Source organism: Lepidochelys kempii, chromosome 10 (genome assembly GCF_965140265.1).
Source record: "Lepidochelys kempii isolate rLepKem1 chromosome 10, rLepKem1.hap2, whole genome shotgun sequence".
Taxonomy (NCBI): domain Eukaryota; kingdom Metazoa; phylum Chordata; order Testudines; family Cheloniidae; genus Lepidochelys; species Lepidochelys kempii.
The window spans coordinates 33,188,292-33,208,627 of record NC_133265.1 but is presented as its reverse complement, the minus strand read 5'-3'; the positions used below and the strand labels follow the sequence as shown (position 1 = coordinate 33,208,627).

Below are 20,336 nucleotides of genomic sequence, written 5' to 3'. Positions count from 1 at the left end.
GACAGGTGCGCCGCCGGGCAGCTGAGCGCTCCAGCACCAGGAGCCGCGAGCCTGGGGCGGGCGAAGCGGCCCCGCCTCCCGTGACTGGCAAGAGCCGAGCGCGGAGCCCCTGCCCGGGCCGGGCCGGGCCGGGCCCCCTCTCACGTGACTGACAAACGGCCGCCGCCGCCACCACTGTGGCCCCTCCCCTGCCTAGCTCTTCCCGAGCATGCCCAACAGGGCACACAGGTGTGGCTTTGCGCATGCTTACAGAAACACGTTTGGGAGGTGGGCCTTGTGACGTGCCGGTATGCTTTACGCATGCGCAAAGGGACAAGGCGACGGAAAGCGCTCTAGTGTTCACGGGCAACCGCCACCGTGTGTTCTACGCATGCGTGCCAGATCATGCGCGCATGCGCCTCGGACGGAATTTGTTGCCGCCTGGCTGTTTGCCCCAAGGGGTGCGGAGCGGATGGAGCCCGCCCCTACCAGCAGAGGTCAGAGGGGCCAAGGGAGGCCGGGGAGAGCCGGTGTAGCGGGAGGGGGGGGCCCTGCCTGCACCTTGGGGGGAGGTTTCCTATTGCCCTGACAGCCCTGACACCACTGCTTGTTCCGTGACATCAGCACGTATAGGTGATGTCACTACTGTGCCGTTATACCATGGTCACGTCAGGCTGTGCTGCTTTGATGTCATCGTACCATCATCACTGTGTTACCCAGCAGCATGATGTCTCCCCAGCACCTGCTGGGAAATGGGGCAAGACTAGTGACAACTCGACGGGCAGCCTCTGCCCGCCAGCAGATGAGGCACTTGACACAGCACTGCGCGGGTTAAGATTTCCTAATGTGCATTCCACGCCTACCAGTGTTACCTCCTCCTTTCTGTAGCTAGTATACCTGCAGAAAGTCGAGCTGGCCTGATCACCTTAAACCTTTCCTACCTCCCACGGCCTAGAAAGGGACGAAGGACAAACGCTGGTTCAGGGGAGCATAAACAATACTAGCTCACTTTCTTTTTTTTAAGCATAGATAAAGTTATCTGTAACTCGTATTTAGGGCAATGGGAAACATTGCTATACAATTCAGTCTGATTTTCATGGATTTTAAAAAGTGGCAAAACATCTAACTGGAATTGTGGAGTAAACATATTACAGTATGGGATTTGGTGAATAAATGCCCTTTAAAAGAAAGAGTAAAGCCACTGTTAAATTATTCTCTTTTTATTATACCTTTTAAAATGCTCATCTCTTTTCTAAGTGGATTGTGATAGTACATGATAAAAGTCTATCAAATAATTACTGGTATATAGAATCTAGATCAGGAGTTTCCATTCTCCCTGTCTTCCAACACAGGAACAAAGGGATATCAATGGAATTAAATTATGGCAAATGTAAAAAAATTTCACAGGTGTAATTATACTGTGGAACTCATTGCCACAGGTTGTCTTTGAGGCCGTAACATTAGCAAAATTCAAAGAGAGATTGAGCATTTATATGGATAACAAGACCATTCATAGTTACAATAGATAATGGTAACAAATTTTGAAAGAGAGATGAAAATGCTTCAGTGCTCAAACCAACCTCTAACTATTAGGGATTATGGTGAGGTCTTCATGGGGGCAGATAATCCCATATCTTCATACTGAGTGGTTTCATGCATCTTTCTCTGAAGCATCTGGTACTGGCCATTGTTAGGGACAGCATATCATACTGGATGGATCTCGGGACCAATCCAGGTGGCAACTCCTATATTCTGTAGTAATTGTTCTGTGGATTGAAGATTTCAGTATTCAGTGTGGCATCTATCCCTAGGATTAAATTCACTAAAAATTAAATTTATATTACTAAAGTGAAGCCAAAACAATTGCCATATCTAGGGCTTGCTTCTCCTCTCTTATCAGTATATATCAGAAATAACTCCGTTGACTTCAGTAGAATTAAACAGGCAAGAGAGGTGAATCAGGCCTTTCATGCAGATTCTACACATAACCAAGCGGTGCAGAGATGAAATAATAAATGCCTTTAGGAATTTGCAGTAAAAATTAAAATGTGGGATATTGTTAAAAATTGCGTGGATTTTTCCTTAAGCTATTGCAGCACTGTCTTATGGTTACAGATATTTATAGTAATCAAATTCATGGTTTGCTACTTCACTCACTTGTGCTGTTCCTTAAAAATAGGTAATGCACGTTCACTCAGGCCACATTACCTGGGGATTCAGCAGTTGAGGACTCTCTCTGCAGCTTCTTCAAGGCAGCAAAGTGGAAATCTGCCTTTCGCTTTCAAGGACAGAAGGGACTGGGTACAGAAAGAGCTCATCCTGGGTGGAAAAGCAGAGGGTGTGGTGGTTTAAGACAGTGCTACTCAAAGTGGTGGTCTGTGGGCCGGTGCCGGTCCACAGGCCATCGGCCGCCGGTCTGTGCGCACATTGTGGGAATAAAATTGCCGGTCCCCCACATCAGATAGCTTGAGAGGCACTGGTTTAAGACAAAGTGTTGGCTTTGAGCCTGCAAACATTCTCATGCTCAACTTTATTTCCAGCTTAGGGTTACTGTGCTACTGGCCTAGTGTGTGCCCTTGGGCAAGTCACCTTCCCCCACTTTATGCTTCAGTTTCCTCATCTGTAAAATGCAGTTAATGATACTGACATCTTTTGTAAAGTGCTTCAGGATCTATTGATGAAAAGTGCTATATAAAAGCTAGGTCTTATTATGATTTATTATTACTATCACAGGTAGTTGAATTGACTTCAGTGGGCTACTCATGGTAGTAAAGTTAAGCACAAGTGTTTGCAGGGACTTTATTATTATCATGAGTAAATACATATATTATGATAATACTCAAAGGCCCTAGTCCTAATTGGGGCCCCATTGTGCTGGACATTGTACAGATGTTAGAAAATCTCATGTCTCCAGGTGGGTGCGGTCATTGCTTTAGCACTGAAAAAGTCCCAAGTGGGATTGAAGTTCAGATCTCATTGAGATCCATGGAGTGGGGATAGGTAAGTTTCCACCTTAGCTGCCTGCTGCTGGTGATCGGCTGGAGGTAGTTTTTTGCATGCTGGTTATTAGGACACAATGCTCTTTACAAAGATGTATCTTTGTTATTGAAACATCTAGAAACTTTTTAAAGATCAGCTTTAGAGTCCAAGAAAAATAGACCACAGGTCCTTTTACATATGATTTTCCCCCCCAGCCCTAGCCATATGTGATAATAGGGATATCCAGTGGAAGTGCCTAGTGATACGGTACAGCAACATAAACAGGATGCTATGATTAAATACTTTGTTCTAGACGACTCAATCTCAAACTATGTTTCAGGTGTGTGCAAAGCCCTTGTTTATGGTTTGTAGAATTAATATTTTTGAGAAGCAGGCATCAGAGCATTTCAAATGAAAGTCTGTGAGATGGTCTCTTGTTCTTTTGCAGTAGTCTGCAGAATGGAAATAAGTGGGAATTCCTGTTCTAAACTGAAATTGTTTGTATGATATCAGAGCTTAACAATAGCATTCAGATGGGGTGTGTAACAATGGTAAGTAACATTGCAATGGGATACAGAGTGGTCTGGAACTTAAGTTAGTAAGAGAAAAAGTAGTTTACTTGAGAGAAATGTAAAAATACATTTTGGGAGCAATGAACCAAATCAGCAAGTCTATTTTTAATAGACTTGGTCAGCTTGATGAGCAGGTGAGGTTATTAATTACTTCTTAAAGCTATTTGACTTGAATGTGGTACTGATGGTATTTTGTGGTTGCACTTGCACATGGATTCATAAGAACATAAGAATAGCTATGCTGGGTCAGACCAATGACTGATCCATTTGTCCCCGTATCCTGTCTTCCAACAGTTGTCAGTGCCAGATGCTTCAGAGGGAATGAACAGAACAGGGCAATTATCAAGTGATACATTTCCTGTGATCCAGTCCCAGCTTTTAGCAGTGAGTGGTTTAGTGACACCTCTGGCCATCTGAGTTAATAGCCATTGATGGACCTATCCACCATGATCTTTTTTGAAGCCAGTTATAGTTTTGACCTTCACAACATCCCCTGGCAATAAGTTCCAGAGGTTGACTGTGCGTTGTGTTAAGAAGTACTTAATGAAATTAAGGGACCCCTGGTTCTTGTGTTATGAGAAGGGGTAAATAACACTTCCCTATTCACTTTCTCCACACCATTAATTATTTTGTAGACCTTTATCATATCCTACCTTAGTCATCTTTTTTCTAAGATGAACAGTCCTCATTTTTGTTGCTCTTTTCTGTACCTTTTTCAATTCTGATATATCTTTTTTGGGATGGGATGACCAAATCTGCATGCTGTATTCAAGGTGTGGGCATATTATGGATTTCTGTAGTGGCATTATGATATTTTCTTATCGATCCCTTTCCTAATATTCTTTTAGCTTTTTTGATTGTCATTGCACATTGAGATGTTTTCTGCTCACCCAGGGCCATAGAGAAGCCATACCTTGTGGACAGTCCAGCAATATAGTGAGTCTGTCATACTGTGTTTACAGATAAGTGCATGTGCTGGAGATACCACTGTGACGAGCATGGTATAAGAACCTGTGTAGAACTGGATAGACAGAGACTGCATGAGGGAAGGTGTGTGAGAGGCATAGGGGTCTCTGCTCCTCAGGAAGGCCTGCTTTGTATTTGTGAGTTTCTTTCCAGCAGGAATGGGAAGTAATGAGGACTGTAGGAAAGTTTTTAGTTGCAGTATTTGGGTTGGAAATATGCCAGGGGGTCTGTCTCTTTCTATGTGGTTTCCAGCACAAACACCAATTCTTTCCCCATGCTGTGTTTTGACTGGCTTGATTGAAGACTCTGCTACCAACCTTCCAGATCTTTTGTAACTAGCCTTCAAGGGAGGGGAAGTAATATTTATGGTGCCAGCACAGCAGCATGGAGCAACTCTTCATTGGGAACTTTCTATAATTAGAAACCTGCATATGGAAAAAAGAAACATTTAATTTAATTTTTGAAGAATGAGGCGCCTCCAACCTTCCCGCTACTTAGACCCTATCCCTTGGGACCTCCTTAAATTATGGCCACCCTTGAGGGACCATCAGTGCCAATACTTTATTGATCTGCTCTTGAGTGAGATGATGCACTCCCCCAGACATGGGTGAGCTGCTTTTTTAGCAGTCCAAGCTATGGCTGTCACACAGACTGTGATTTGAGTCTGGGTCTCCTGCTCTTCAGTGTCAGGCACTGCAAATGTATCAGTTGCTCCCAGTTCTCTGCATCCCACATCAGAATACGCACTCTCCTTCAAAGCTGTGCTGCTGATGGAGCCGTGGGCATATGGAACCAGCATGGCTCTCTGTAGGATGGTGTAATCTGCACTATCTCCTCAAGGGAACAACAAATAATGATGTCAGAATCAGACCCTTAATTTTTAAAGGGTCTGATTTTGCCACCCTTACTGATGTTTCATGCTTTATTCCCCAGGTAATCCTGTTCAAATTAAGGAATAATCACAGAGTAACATATTATTTATCAGTAAGGGTGGCAGAATCCGGATCTTTGAGAATGAGGCCTTCATGAATAATGGTCATGGAAGTGTATTTAGTAGCAAGGTAGAAAACAGGTGTCTACAGAATACAGAGGAGGTTTCAGGAAGATATCTATCCCAGACCTGCACTTTTCTGATGATAAAGATGAGATGACTGAAGAAGAGATCCTGGAACAAATTGATGATTTAAAGACAATAAGTCACCAGGCCTAGATGGTGCATCAAAGAGTCCTGAGGGAACCGAGCTGCTAGGAAAAAATGTTCAGTCTCATTAAAAACAGCTACTGCACCAGAGGATTAGAGGGTAGGAAATGTTTTACGTTATTTAAAAAAAAGATTATAAGGGTGAGCTGGGGAGTTACAGACTAGTAAGCCTTGCATTTGTACCTCGTAAATTGGTTGAAATGATATTTAAAAATATAATGATAAAACCTGTGGAAAATCGTAATGTGAGGGTCAAATCAGCATGGTTTCTGCAAAGGAAAATCATGTCTCACTAACCTTTTGAATACTTTGAACATGTCAGGAAAGTAGTGGATAAAGGAAAACCAGTCAACATAGTTTACTTAGACTTTCAAAGGGCTTTTGACAATGTCTCTCACAGGAAGATGCTAAAGAAGCTAAGCAGGATGGATAAAAATATTTTTTGTATTTAACTTGGCATTTTAAAATTTAAGTTAAATACAAGTTTATTTATTTTTTAAATAAACATAGTTAAATTTGAAATTGATAAGTTATATTAAGTCCGAAACTTATAAACTATTAAAATCAAATTAAAATAAAAAAATAATGGTAAGCAGTACATGTTTGCTGCTAAGTTTTAAAGAAAGTCAGACCCCTGAATTGGTGGTACTCACTGGTTGAGCATCTGGAACCAGAGTTTGTTGAAGTGCTAAACTAGTCTTTGACAGCAGCAGCCTCCTCTTCTGCAGGTGCAGAGAGAATATTCTTTTCATATCAGTATATTCAGTTAGTTTAGGTCAATGACTAATTCATTCAAAGTTGAGAAACTGAATGGGAGCTGAAAAAGCAGGAAAGCTTGTTTTCCTCTTCCAACTTATGAATAAAAAGTAGGTAGGAGAAAACCAACTCTACTAGTTCTAAAATCTTGATGGACAGGGTGACTGGAAACAATCAGTTCAGTTCACTAACTACAGATAATACTTGTTTTGCTTAGTAAATCAGTTAATTTTAAATGCAAAATATATTATGATATATTTTTTTCCTTATGTGTCCAGAACATTTAAGATAATTTTATTTATTATTTTTTTAAATGCTGTTTTGGTGCATTTTTAATTGAACTTCAATTTCCATCCAAATAGAACTTGACACAAATCACAAGTGAAAAATTAATCATCTAGTAAATAAGAAATCTATCGTTCATCATTTTCTAATATAATAAAAAATATAAATGCTAAGAATCTGAATAAATGGGAGTTGAGCTGTGTAATTTAAATAAATGTGTATAGATATAGTGTATCCTCCTGGTTATCAAAAAGAAGGACCAAATTTAGTGTAGAGGCTATATTTAGTTGCAAATCAACATGTGATAATGGTTACCAACCAGTGAGAATCAACCTTTCTTTAGGAAAGTAACTAAAAAGTACAAAAGCAAAACAAGATTAAAAATCAATGAGTTAAATCAAGGTTTCCTGATTGCTGATTTAAATACTGATTAAAATTGGTGATTCAGATCACTTTGATTTAAATCAATCCACTCTGAAGTTAAGTAGTTATGGTGTGAGAAGCAAAGTATTGTCATAGATCAGAAACTGACTAGGAGACAGGATACAAAGAGTAGAAATAAGTGGTCAATTTTCATCAAGGCAAAAAGTTAACAGTAGGACTCAGGGTTCGATACTAGGTCCGGTGTATGTATATTAATGATCCAGACAGAGAGGAGAGCAGTGAGGTAATAAGATTTTCCAGATGACACAACATTATTTAGGTTAGTCAGGACCAGACAGGCCAGTGAGGAAATTCAGAAAGATCCCAATCCAGCTGGGTTAATGGGCAACACAATGGCACATGAAGTTAAAGGTTGATAAATGCAAAGGAATGCACATAGGAGGGGAAAATATAAATTACTTGGACATAGACAGGCCATTTGTCTGATTTTTAAGCTTCTGGTCTTAAGTTTTTGTGTGGTTTGTTCCCTGTCTGGTAGTACTATAAAACCTTTGTCCAGTGTCACATGTGGAGGAAGCAATTTTGAAGAGTGTGCCGCTTAGCCTCCACTGACATGATCTCATGCACCAGTACCAGAATACCAGGTATTTTGTGGATTTGTTGGTGACCTAAGTTCCCTGTAAGCTGCACAGCTGGGTGGCTGCGCAGCAGCCTATTAAGCGCCATACGGACACTCAGCGAACCCGCCTGGCTGGGACCTGCTGGGGGAGGGATATCCCTCCCCCGGCCCGAATCTAGCCCCTGCCCGGAACAGCCAGGGTAGGAGCACCCCTCCATCGGCCTGAACCCAGCCGCAGCCTGAACCTGCTGGGGGTGGGGCGCCCCTTCCTCGGCCCCAACTCAGTCCCGGACCTGCCATGGCCAGGGGAGATGCGCCTCTCCCCCCAGCCCAGGTGCTGCTGGGGGGGAGTCCTCTCTCCCCACTGTGGCCCTGGGACAGCCTGTACCTCGAGACCCTCATCCTCACCCCCACCCCAGAGCCCACACCCCCAGCCAGGGCCCTCACCCCGCCACCCCAACCTTCTGCCCCAGCCCTGAACTCCTCATCCCCTGCCCCACCCCAGAGCCTGCATCCCAACCCTCTGCCCCAGCCTGAGCCGCTCATCCCTGGCCTCACCCCAAAGCCCACACCCCCTCCTGGAGGCCTCACACCCCTGCACCCCTACCCTCTGCCCCAGCCCTGGGCCCCCTCCCACACTCCGAACCCCTTGGTCCCATCACACATCACCTCCATATTGGTGCACATAACAAAATTCATCACACACATGTGTGGAAAAAATTAGAGGGAGCACTGTTGGTGACCACCCTACTTGAACACCTTACAGGGTTTTAAATTAAAACCTGGTGAAGTCAGAAGTGATAAAAAGAAATACTTTTTCACACAGCACCTAATTAAATTGGGGAATTCATTGCCACAGGATGTCAGTGAGTCCAAAAATTTAGCAAGATTCAAAGAGGGATTGGATATTATATAGGTAACAAGAATATCCAGAGTTGTTGTCATTACCGCTTACACATTTTGGAAGGGATATTAAATTTCATGGTTCTGGGTTTAAGATAATCATTAGGGATTAGGATGAGATTTAATGTGGGGTGCAGATTATTCCACATCTGCCTACTGCATGATTTCATGTACCATCCTTTGAAGCATCTGGCCCTCTGTTGGAGACAGAATACTGGACTAGATCCAATGTCAGAATTCCTATGTTCCAATGAGACAAGAAGTCATCTATTTCAGGAGTAAATAGAGAAATAAAGTATTTTTATTAATAATAATTATTATTTTTGTGGTGTCTAGTTTTCTTTCTCTTCCAGTAGATTTGCTCACTGACTTTTTCATGCTTTTCCTCTTGAGAAGGGCTCTTGGTTCACTTTCTTTTTGTAGTCATAATTTCCATAGAGTACTTCACTACTTGGAAAAAAGAAAGCCTAAAGCAGCTGAACCTTCAAATCCCTGAGACCCTTATAGCTGATCTCACAGACAATTTTAAATAATTTACACTATTTAAAGGAGATGGCAAATTCTTTGAAAAATCTAGCACCTTTAGAGTTGTGTTCCCTGTCTGTCAAATAGCCTAGGTGAGAGAGGCACTCAGAACATAATTAACTCTTACCTTTTCCCCCCATATTTTTCCAGGTCCCAACATCCACCTTTATTGGTCCCATTTTGTATGACATCCCAGCATGCACTACCCTAGTGATGGGAGATCAGTCACAGGACCCACCTGGATCATAGAGTTGGCACCTAGGTGGTCTAAGTGATGGTGTTTTTATTTTATTTTGCTAGTTTGGGTGGCTTTGAAAGATTTTTTGATCCAATAGGGGAAGAGCATATGTTATTTAAAAGAAGCACTTTGTAAACCCATGAAGTGTTGTGAAGAAGCAATACTTCCCTTCCCTTTTAAGCCAATGCCCAAGGATTTCTAAGGGCTTGTCTACATGGGAATACTCAGGAAAGTTAATCTGAATAATTTTTTAAAAATGGATTAGTTAAACTGCATTGGACCCCTGTGTGGACACTCTTATTCAGATTTAAAGCAGCATTAATTTGATTTATCTTAATTCACTTTGGAAGTGAATCAGAAAACATGCAGGGATTTAATGCAATTTAACTAATCCACTTTAAATTCACACCTTTTTCATTTGGATTAATTTTCTGCGTGTTCTTGTGAAGACAAGCCCCAAGTTTCATGTGATACTATCAGCACAGTGCATGACCAAGAGCCTGCAAATCCAGACTTTGAGACCTGAAAAAGAAGTAATATAAAAAGTAAGTTCTACATCAGTTTTGTGCTTTGCCCATCTCACATTGAACACATACAGTAAACAAAGAAGTGCTGGATTTGTTTCAAAGTACAGTATTTGAAAGTCACCATTAAGTAATGTGACAGCACTAGTTTGGCTGTGAGGACTGTGTAGAAACTTAGAGGCTGAAGATTCAGTTTCTCTCTCTATGCTGTCTTTTACTTAGAAGAATGTGGTCAATTTGTCGTGACAACTGCCTCAAGACTCTGTCCAGGAAAATAAATTTAATGAACTAGATACAAAAAAAAAAAATCTGTTTCTCTCTCATAAGAAATTAATCTAAGATTCACAGCAAAATCTCTACAGGTTTGGGAGACTGTTGAAAGAAAAATATCCATTAACATCTGTCATTGCTTATAGGAGAGGCTGACCCATAAAGTGTGTAACCAGCATTCCTTCGCCTTGTGTGTCTGAAGCCAAGCCATTTGAGAAAACAATCCATCTTGTGTTTTTCCTGCATTTTGACTCTTTTGGTGCCCAGAGTTTTGCTGGAGAAACTGAACAGTGACTGCTGCCATTCCAAGTGAAACGCTCAGTAGTAGGAATTGGGAGCAATATAAAACCTCTTGTAAATGAATCATGCCCATACCATATTCTGGGACTAGGAAGAAGTCAGTCTAAGAATAGAGATCTAGCTGTAATATCACTTGGGGTTTGATCAATTTCCATCTGGACATGTCTATCCAGGTAACCCCTGAGTAGTGTGTTATGTTTACTATAACTCAGAGAGATTAAAGTTTTTTTCTTAAGTATCAGAGGGGTAGCCCTGTTAGTCTGTATCCACAAAAACAACAATATTTGTTGATATTTTTTAAAACGTTCTCAGATTTATTGTAAATAAATTTGTTAGTCTCTAAGGTGCCACAAGTCCTCCTTTTCTTTTTGCGGATACAGACTAACAAGGCTGCTACTCTGAAACCTCAGATTATTTAGTCTCTGTACTTTGATGGAACTTTGTAGAGTGGCCAGTGTCTGGTTTGCTGAGTGAACCTTCCTCAGGCCCTGCAAGGCAGTGTTTACCAGCAATGACCACAGCAAACACTAAAAGTGATCAGACAGCAGTAAGTATCTGTGTATAGAGAGAGTGGAAAGGGAAGGGATGTTGGTTTGACTATGTATAGTGGGGTTGTTCCCAGACACAGACCAGGAGCAGAAAAAGCCTTATCCATGTCAGGGCATCCTATTAAAAGGTGCTCTGACAAAAACCTGAATTTCACACTACGACGGCATAGGTGTTCAATCTGAAGTGTGTGTGTGGTTTTAGTTCCACTCCCTGGCATTCACTTCCAGAACTTTTTTTTTTTTTTTTTTTTAAAGTCACTCTTAAGTCCTGAGCTCCAGCCCATTCATAAAGTAGGAAACATGCTTCTGTGTATGTGATAATTGTGCCTAATGTCAGGGACCTACTTTGAAATGCTTGTCTCACCTCCTAACACGCCCTGTGTCTGTTGGCAGTTCAGTGGTTGATCATACTTTGTGTCAGTTATATACCTTATCTATTCAGGGTTTTCCTGCACTGATCCTCAAAGCTCCACCTTATTCCAGACCATCCTTCATTTACACTCTTTTTTTTATCTCTTTTGTTTAGCTGCTGTGATAAAGCTCCTCGCAAAGCCTTCTTCGCAAAGAGCAAGGAAGTCCCCTAAATATGAATGATATCAAATGGACTCCTTGAAGATTGTACTAGACTTAATGGCTAAGTTGTAATTATAGAGGGCGAAATATTGGACCAGCCAGAAACGTGCCCACTGTTGATCTTGTTGGAATCCAGAGTGTGCAGATCTCCGGGATGGTGGAAGGCACAATGAGGACTAGGTCATCAAAGGAGGCAGATCTGTGCTGACCCTGCTGTCCCAGTCCAGTACTCCCACATGCTCCATCACACTGAAGCCAAGCTGAGTGTCTTGAGGCTGGTGGCTGATGGATGAGCTGGACAATGATTTTAAAGAACTCTGTGCTAACCTATTGAGCAGGGTCAGGAAAAAGGCTGGAGATGCCGAGGGAGGGAGGAAGGTTCAGAGCGGGACAAGGAGCACTGTAACAAAAAGCAAATTAAAAAAGAACAAGTCAGCTGCTAAGAGCAAAAGCCAGCATGACTCCTCTGTTGGAAAGAGAGTGGGCTTGCCAGGGTGCACGAACCCCAATGAGCAGGCATTGGGGCATGAACCAGAAGGTGAAGCTACAGCCTGTGGAAATGATGGGCCTCCACTGGGAGAAGGAAATGGAGATCCTCCTTCTGCCATTCAGTTGTATGCTGTGGCACCAAACTGTAACCAGAACAGCCTGGCAGGTAACATCTCCAACCTCTGTCTCCTTCCCTCACTCTGAAATGTTTCTAATGGAAAATAGCCTGGGGCTGGAAGGACTCTCCTGTTCAGTGGAACTTTTCTAAACTCCACCCGAGAGGGGTACCAGGCAGTTAGGATGGCACAGAGGGTGCATTTTGCATTAGACAGTGCATTAGACAGTATTCAACTCGTTAGTCTGACACCTTTGACTGTTCCTAGTAACTGTTCTTTAACAGTGCTGTCAGATAGGAGAGGTCTCCCTCGGTCAGGTGAAGCACAGAGAATGGAGGGTTCCCCAAAGCAGCCAAGGCTGCAGTGAGGTGTTGCCCTGGCAACTCCTTCTGCCTGCTGCTCCCTATTTCTCCTCTCCAGAAACCCTTCACCCCTACTGCTCAGCATCTCTCAGGCCCCATCATTGGTAGAGGTTGGAAGTCAGATCCTAGAGTGCTGGTTGGGAGTTGGTGTGGCCCAATGGATAGCACATGGACTGGAATTCAGGAGATCTGAGTCCTATTCCCAGCTCTGCAACTGACCTGCTGCATGACCTGGGGCCAGACATGTCACTGCTCAGTGCCTCAGTTTCCACATCTGTAAAATGAGGTTGATGACACTGACCTCCTTGGTAAAGCACTTGGAGATCTACTGATGATAAGTGCTGTAGAAGAGCTAGGTATGATTATTGTTATGGGGTGAAACTCAGTAGCTAAGCAGATTGTGCATCCAGTCCACTCAGAATCAGCATACTCCAAAATCAAGAATCTCTCAGGCTGCTGTAAAAGGAGGCTTCTCTGAAAAACCTCTCATCTGGCCTGTTAGCTGGGTGTTTAATGCAGATTTGCAAAGCCCCAGATGGGACAGTTATTAGGACTGCTTTTTTCCCCACCAGGCAGTGGCAAGCGCAGATCATCCTTTGCTGCTGCTGCAGAACCAGCAACCTCCACCTCATCCCCTGCAAAGATGCACCAGATCTCAGGAACCAGGCTGCGGGTAGCAGAGCTGGTGCTGGAGAGGATGCAGCAGTTTAAGAGAGTGGAACCAAAACAACTGAAACACACCCTGGGCAGCATCTTGCCAGAGACAGTAACAGATGGAAACATCCCTGATGTGAGCCAGGAGAACCACCAGCCAGGAAATGGTATATGTCTCTTGCAATCTATCCTAAACATACAGGGACTGTTGTCTAGTGGTTAGAGTGCCAGACTGGGAGTCAGCTTCAGGAGTCCTGGATTTTATTTCCAGCTCTGCCACTGGCTCATTATGTGGCCTTGGATAAATCCGTTAATCTCTGTGTGTCTCACTTTCCCCATCTGTAAAATGAGGCCAACAATACCTGCCTCACAGGGCTGTTGTGTGGCTTAGTTAATGTCTGTAACAGGCTTTTAGATCCTAAAGGGGATGATGATCTAAGTATCCTGTTTGAAATAAATTTCTTGGAAGCACAGATTCAAATCCCAACAGGATCAGTTCACTCTTTCGTCCTTCCAGTGTAACAATAATGATAACAGCTAACTCTTATATAGAGCTTTCATCAGTAGATCTCAAAGCATTTTTTCAAGGAGGTCCATATCATTGTAGATAAACTGAATCTTTGAAAACTAAGGTCATCTTGGCTCTGTGTGGACATTAAAAATCTCCTTGGCCTTCATGTAAGAGCCATGGTTTGCCCTAGTGACCCTAGCCAAAGTTCCCCATCTCCTCCAGTGGTGCAAATAGAATTCATTTCTCACTAATACGTTGCACCAGCTAAAGGGGGGGACATGTGACCTGCACATGTGACCTGCCCCCAGCCCAGACCCCTGCGCTCTCTCTCTCTCCATGATTCATCCCACGTTACCTTGGGGAGGGGTGGGGGGGCCCTGTCCTCCTTCTGCTGCGCCACAGACTTCTGAACTAGAGAGCTCTCCAGAACCGCAGCAGCGAAAGCCGCAGAACGTGGGGCCACTGGGCAGCCCCCCGCCAGCAGCTCTTCCAGCGTGGCTGAACCGCCCCCAGGCCTTCCACGCAGCCGTTCCTCCTGAGTCCTGTCTGGGGTCTGTACAGCAGCTCTGCTGGAGGGCAAGGCTCGGGGGGTAAGGCTGGGTCGGAACAGCCATGTCAGAGGAGCTGCCAGCTTGGGGTTCTGCTCCTTTTGCCACTGCTGTTCCCGGGAGAGCCCTGAATGGCAGGGCTCTCCTGGGAACTGCAGTGGCAAAAGGAGCCCTGGCAGCCCCACACCAGCAGCTCCTCCGGTGCGGCTGTACCGTCCCCAGCCCTGTCCTTTACAGACCCCGGAGAGGAGAAACAGGCATGTAGCTACGTGCAAGGGCTGGGGGCGGTATAGCCGTGCCAGAGGAGCTGCACATTCTGCTCCTTTTGCCACTGACCTTCCTGGGAGAGCCCTGCAGTTTAGGGCTCTCCCGGGAACCGCAGCGGCGAAAGGAGTGGAACGTTGGTCCCACGCCGGCAGGTCCTCTGGCACGGCAGTACCCATACCGCCCTCAGCCCTGCCCTCTGGCAGGACTGCCTACAGCCCCAGACAGGAGACACTAGACAAAGGTGTGTGGAGCAGGGTGGTGTTACAGGTGGGGATGATACAGCCGCGCCAGAGGAGCTGCCCTACTTTCTGCTCCTTCTCTGTCTTTCTGGTACAGCGTACCAGCTATAAATATCTTACTGGCAGACTGGACCAGACCGCCCTCCTTGCACCACTGCTCGCTTCTGCTGTATTGTATAGTGGTGTGCTGATTGCCACCATCCACCCCAGAAGTGGCTGCATTTCAGCGATGCTGGGTGTGTAGTTTGCAATGCACTTTGAGACCCTTTAGAATGAAAGGTGCTAGAGAAAGTTCACATTTTCTTTTTAAGTATCCAATTCAATAAACTAACTGAATATAACAGGTTCAAGCCTTTTATAAAAATGCTTAGTGCTGTCTCTGAGAAGATCTTTCCTTCACCCTAGTGACCACTCCGGATCTGCCTGCGAAGGAGCCAGATGTTGCCCTGGCAGTGGCCCTCCAGCAGGAGCTCAAAGAAGAAGTACCTGGAAGTCTGGAAGAGGCAGGCTTATTTTTTTGTCAGATCTGTCAGAAGGACCTCTCAGCCATGAATGCAACACGACGGGAGCAGCATGTTAACAGGTGAAAGGCCAGTGTTTATTATTGCCCTCTCTCCCCTGGGCTCCTAGACTAGAGACTCAGCCAGCCTAACTACTGTAGAAAAGGATAAAAGCTGAGGTTGTGTCAGAGTAAATTTAACGTTGAAGATGTAAGTAAATATAACCTGTTGTGAGGGTCACAGCGTGGACTGAATTCTTTGTCCTGTAGCACAAAGTTGTTTTGTTCAATAGGAACTAATTATTCCTGGCTATAGGTGGTGTTTCTTTGAGGGAGCTCACAATGCAACTAGGCAGCTTCAGTATTTTGGATACCAATAAAGGATTTATTACTAGAATTGGTCTGATACTACTGAGCTGGGTGTGTGCAGGCGTGGGTTCATTAACATCTGGAGCAGAGATTCCCCCATCATGCAGTGCTTCCCTGCTTTTCTGGTCCCACAGTTCAGTGCTGTTCTTGCCTTGGAATCTCTGTTCTCCATTCTGTATGCTAACTAATGGAGGTGCCTCCCTGTCCCATCTTTGATGCAGATGAGGCTGGGGGAGTTTCCTTAATCCTGTCACCCTTGTCCCAGGGGTTTAGGTGTGTCTTCCACTGCCTTTTCATTGCTTTTTGTAAATCTTTCTTCTGATCGGCTTTGGTTCAAGCTGAGGGGGTGGGGGTAGAGGGAGGAGGTCTTTTGTGAATCAGACAGGCTGGATACTGTACCCTGGTTCCCCAAGAACACAGAGCTGCTAGGTAACAGTGTATAATATGTAACACACACTTCTTTAGGGAGTGTTGCTTTGGTTGTTTCAGGCATTAGAGCTGATTACTCCAGTTCTTCTTTAATGTGGTTTAAAAGTGTTAGTGTGAGCAGAGTTTAAAATACTTTTAAGAGCAAACTCTACTGTTTTCCTGCAGGTGTCTGGATGAGATGGAGAAGTCACAGGCACCCTCTTCCAGCAACCCACAGATCCCTGATTGCCCCATCTGTGGGAAGCAGTTCCATACACCCAAAAGCCGAGCCAGTCACTTGAAACGCTGTGCTGTCAAGATGGAGGTCCCTCCGCAGTTGCTTCTCCAGGCAGTGCAATCACAGGCATTGGCCCTGAGTGATGGGCTCCCTGTAACACCCAGGTGAGCTGGAGCAAATAAGCGATGCTAATAGCATCCTTTTGATTGAGAGAAGCACTAACTCCATGTCCATGAAACCAGTTTGTAGAGCCAGGGTAAGTGCACACACTGTGTGGGCTCTGAAACCAGGAGGAATCGGACAGGAGCCAGCTTCAGCACCGTAGTTGAAGAAAGCTGCAGTTCAGTTGGTGAGAGCACAGTAGGGCAACCAAGATGATCAATAGGGTGGAGGGGCTAATGGCTAAGAAGAGAGGGGCAAAACAGGGATTAGTCTTGCATTGACTTGGCTGAGGTGTTTACACTAGCTGAGGTAATTATGAAAATTAAACTGAATGGTCCATTGGAGTTTATTAGACAGACTGGAGCTTAGGAACATTTTGTACCTAGACATGAAGAGGGAATACGCATAAGAATTGGATGTATAAAAATTTATTCTGAGAATGGGGGCTAGGTGGAACAGACTTTTCTCTGAGCAAGTGCCTCAAGTAGTGTCTATATAGTAAATCAAACACTGGCTGACTACTAAATTCAATACGCGGAAAGTCTGTTAGTCCCATTGGGTTGGGGAGAAGCTGATTCCTGTCCCCCCAGCCAAGTTGGAAATGGCAGAGCACTTTTTGGTGTTTGGGCTTTTTGCCCCACATTGACTTGTTTTTTGCTGTTCTATGGCACCAAGTTTTAAAGGATGTGGGACTTAAAAGGCAGAATTGCAAACACAAGATTCCAGAAGCAGCTGTGAAGCACTTACAGCCAGCTTCTGGTACTGTGTAACACGCTTCTATGTTTTGCTTCAGTGGCGTCCTCCCTGCCCTTCTCTTAACCTCCTAGATAGTGAAATTGAGGTTTCCCATGCCTGGGTGATTTTCTTTCTAAGAGGATAGTCCTAATGATCATCCTTAAAAAGGGCAGATCAGTCAATTAGAAACCGAATCAGGTTTCCAGTCTGCATCATAGAATCATAGAATATCAGGATTGGAAGGGACCTCAGGAGATCATCTAGTACAACCTCCTGCTCAAGCAGGACCAATCCCCAATTTTTGCCCCAGATCCCTAAATGGCCCCCTCAAGGATTGAACTCACAATTCTCGGTTTAAGTGCCACTTACCCTTTCAAACAGTCTCCAGATTGCTCTAAGGGTCCACAGATGATGATAAATGCTTCCCTCTGTTCAAGAGTAGTTTACTGTGAATGTTTTCCCCTTATCCTGGAAATGGGAATCTACCTAAGTGATTAGAACAGCTGATGTGGAGTGCTCCTTGTCTCTGATCCAGTTGCAGTTAACTTGTGTGTCATGCTGCATTCTTACATTTCAGCAATCAGCTAGGTAGGTCAAAGCGAAAAGGCTCCTCCAAAGAGAAGGAGTCAAAGAAAAAGCAGAAGACATCCAAGGTGGAGACCACCGATGAGGATCTTCTGGTTGCCATGGCAATGTCACGATCTCTGCTGGAGCAAATAAGGCAGGAGGAAGCAAAATCGGTAACAAGCATTAAACTGGAGAGTGCTTTGCAGATCAAGTGGAAGCCTGGAGCAGGTACCTATTGAAGTGTTTTAGTGTCAGTGGCTGGCAGTGTTTTTAGAGCAATGTAACACAGTATATCCTGGATTAAAACCTAAGTGGTTTGTACGTATGACAACCCTGCTTATATCTCATGTCAGTTTCTAACGCAATATATAATTCCTACACAAAACTTAGTTAAAAGGGATTCCTGGTCGTCAGTGAGTTTCAGTGGAGTCCCCTTGTAGTCTTACACTTTCTTTCTGTTGTTGGGAGTTTTGAAATTTGTAGACTTTTTTTTTTGTACAGTGTAGAAATGAACAGCTAAGGGGTCACTCCATTTTTCCACTGCCACGTCCTCTGCATTACTCGTTATCATCCAACCTGAATCACGCTGCTCACCCAACCTTACCTGTGCTCCATGTTGCGGCTGTGATGGACATGTGATGGAGAATGGATAGTGGGGGTTGCATGCCTTGCTTATGCTTCATGCAATAAATATTTTGAAAGAAAGCAAGTTGTCTGGAAAATAAGGAGGGTAAAGATACTCTTCAGGAGTGTGCTCTAATTCTTAGCATCATCCTGCCAAGGCTCCAGTTACTGAGCTCACAGCTGCGTTGGGGAATGCAGAAGAGCCTGGCAGTGGAGAAAGCAAGCTAGTAAGGCACAGAGATTGGTGAACGGCAGTTGTGTGGAGTTGGGGACCTGGTGTTGGGCATCTAGTCACAAAGAGACAGTGACAGTGGCTGCAAGATGCTGCGCTGTTTTCCTGCGGCAGGGACAGGCAACCAAAAGCTGCATTGGCATCTTGCCATGAACCTGGAAGATGCCCATAACTTCAGTAAAATAGAGAGATTGCATATGATGAAAGTGGGAGCTGTAGTTTCAAGGGGGTTGTTGCTCTGTATTAAAAATGAAGGCAGCTGCAGGTGTTGTGGAGCTCTGTGAGCCCCATTTGGCCTGTGAGCTGCAATTCATGTTCCCTGTCTTCAGCTCTCAGAGGAGCTTGCATGTTCTATTCTACACTTTTTTTTTTATAGAGAAAAAAAGGCGTAAGAACACCCCCCTCACTCCTCCTCCATTGTTACTTCAAGATCCAGAGACAGCCCATAAACGGATCCAAAACCGGATGGCCATGCTATTAACAGAGGAGGTGGAGTTCCCGAGCACCCCTCCGCTCCCTGCCAGCAGGATTTTGGAGGAGGAGCCTAGGAAGGCAGCCTGGCTTCTATCTTTGCCCAAAGAACAGCGCTGCATTTTGTGGGAGTATAGTACTTTGACGGGACCCTGTGTCCCAGAGTCCTTCTATGCAGTGGGATTAACCCCTCCTATTTTACCTTGGAAACCTGTGCAGGTGAGGAATCCTTCTGTTCTTTCCTCTATTACTTATTCTCACCAGTGGCTTGTCCCTTCCACCTTCTTTCTTTCACACTTGCAGTTGTGCTCCTTTGCTCTGGGGCCCTGCCGCCCTCCTGAGTCTGCACACTCATTGGCACTGCGTGTTTACCCTTCCAGTTTCCACCACTGCCCTCTTGTGGTCTGACTGTGTACATCTGCTTTTAGAACTGAAAGCAAAGGAACCTGCCCGTCTGTTTAGAGTCTCTTTCTTTTACATTTCAGAAAAAGAAGCTGTGCAGTGATAGAGGGTAATTAGATAAGGAAATCTTAACCAGTCATTTTGACCCCAGTTTAGGTGTATGTTTGCCTCCTGCATTGCTGCGGCCCAGAGAGTTCCTGGTTCTTTGATTGGCTCTGGCATGCTCACCACCTGCTATATCTATTTCCTAATCCATATACAGTACTTGACTAGATAGGAATTAAGTTGCACCTGTGTTTTGAGGACATTTGTTAGTATTCCATACAAAGAGTATGGCCCAAGTAAATTAAGGTTGCAAAGTGAAGCATTCAAACATCAGGCTTTGCCAAATCTGAGGTTGCTCGTGCAAACTTAACTCTGTCCCCTCGTGCATATGCTTTATGGTACACTCTTTAATTACACAATCACAGACTGTTTTTTTCACAGATCTCCCGCCTCTTTCATTGCACTTCATTCAGTGTAAACATTGATAGGACTCCTTCAGAGTTCTGTCTTTTTTCACACTTACTCTCCAAGAGGGAAAATTTCCCTTTGCTGCCTTCCTTATTCATGGACACCAGAAGAATAGTTGGACATTCTTTTTGAAAACAAGAAATGTGGTGTGCATGTGCAAGGACCTTGTTTCAACTCTTATAATTTGGTTAAATCCCAGCAGCTTTTCAGTTGGTGACTCAAAGGCCCACATCTGACCTAAGAGCTACTTCTGTGCCAGATTTCAAGTGTCTAATGATGAGGCACTAGAGCTGTTCAAAAACAGGTTA

The 20,336-nt window shown here is 44.3% G+C and overlaps 1 protein-coding gene and 1 long non-coding RNA gene across 5 annotated transcripts in view; one reads left to right on the top strand and one right to left on the bottom strand.

Annotated features, from left to right (window-relative positions):
* Window positions 1-380: 380 nt before the first annotated feature.
* The window catches only part of SLX4 (SLX4 structure-specific endonuclease subunit), a 36,587-nt gene continuing 16,631 nt past the window's right edge, over window positions 381-20,336 (top strand). For 2 of the 4 annotated variants that reach the window (XM_073362753.1, XM_073362751.1), the window contains exons 1-7: window positions 381-476; window positions 11,576-12,277; window positions 13,162-13,410; window positions 15,214-15,391; window positions 16,271-16,486; window positions 17,797-18,014; window positions 19,019-19,332. In XM_073362753.1, coding sequence (XP_073218854.1) covers window positions 11,908-12,277; window positions 13,162-13,410; window positions 15,214-15,391; window positions 16,271-16,486; window positions 17,797-18,014; window positions 19,019-19,332 — 1,545 coding nt within the window. In that variant the 5' untranslated portion in view covers window positions 381-476; window positions 11,576-11,907. Of the gene's footprint in view, window positions 477-9,319; window positions 9,953-11,575; window positions 12,278-13,161; window positions 13,411-15,213; window positions 15,392-16,011; window positions 16,487-17,796; window positions 18,015-19,018; window positions 19,333-20,336 lie in introns of those variants that run through there. The other 2 variants (XM_073362752.1, XM_073362754.1) reach the window with 2 other exon arrangements.
* Window positions 14,889-19,471, bottom strand: LOC140918419 (uncharacterized). The gene is made up of 3 exons (XR_012161181.1): window positions 19,316-19,471; window positions 17,589-17,926; window positions 14,889-16,724 (listed from the first exon to the last, which is right to left on the bottom strand). It is a non-coding gene; the product is annotated as an uncharacterized lncRNA (long non-coding RNA).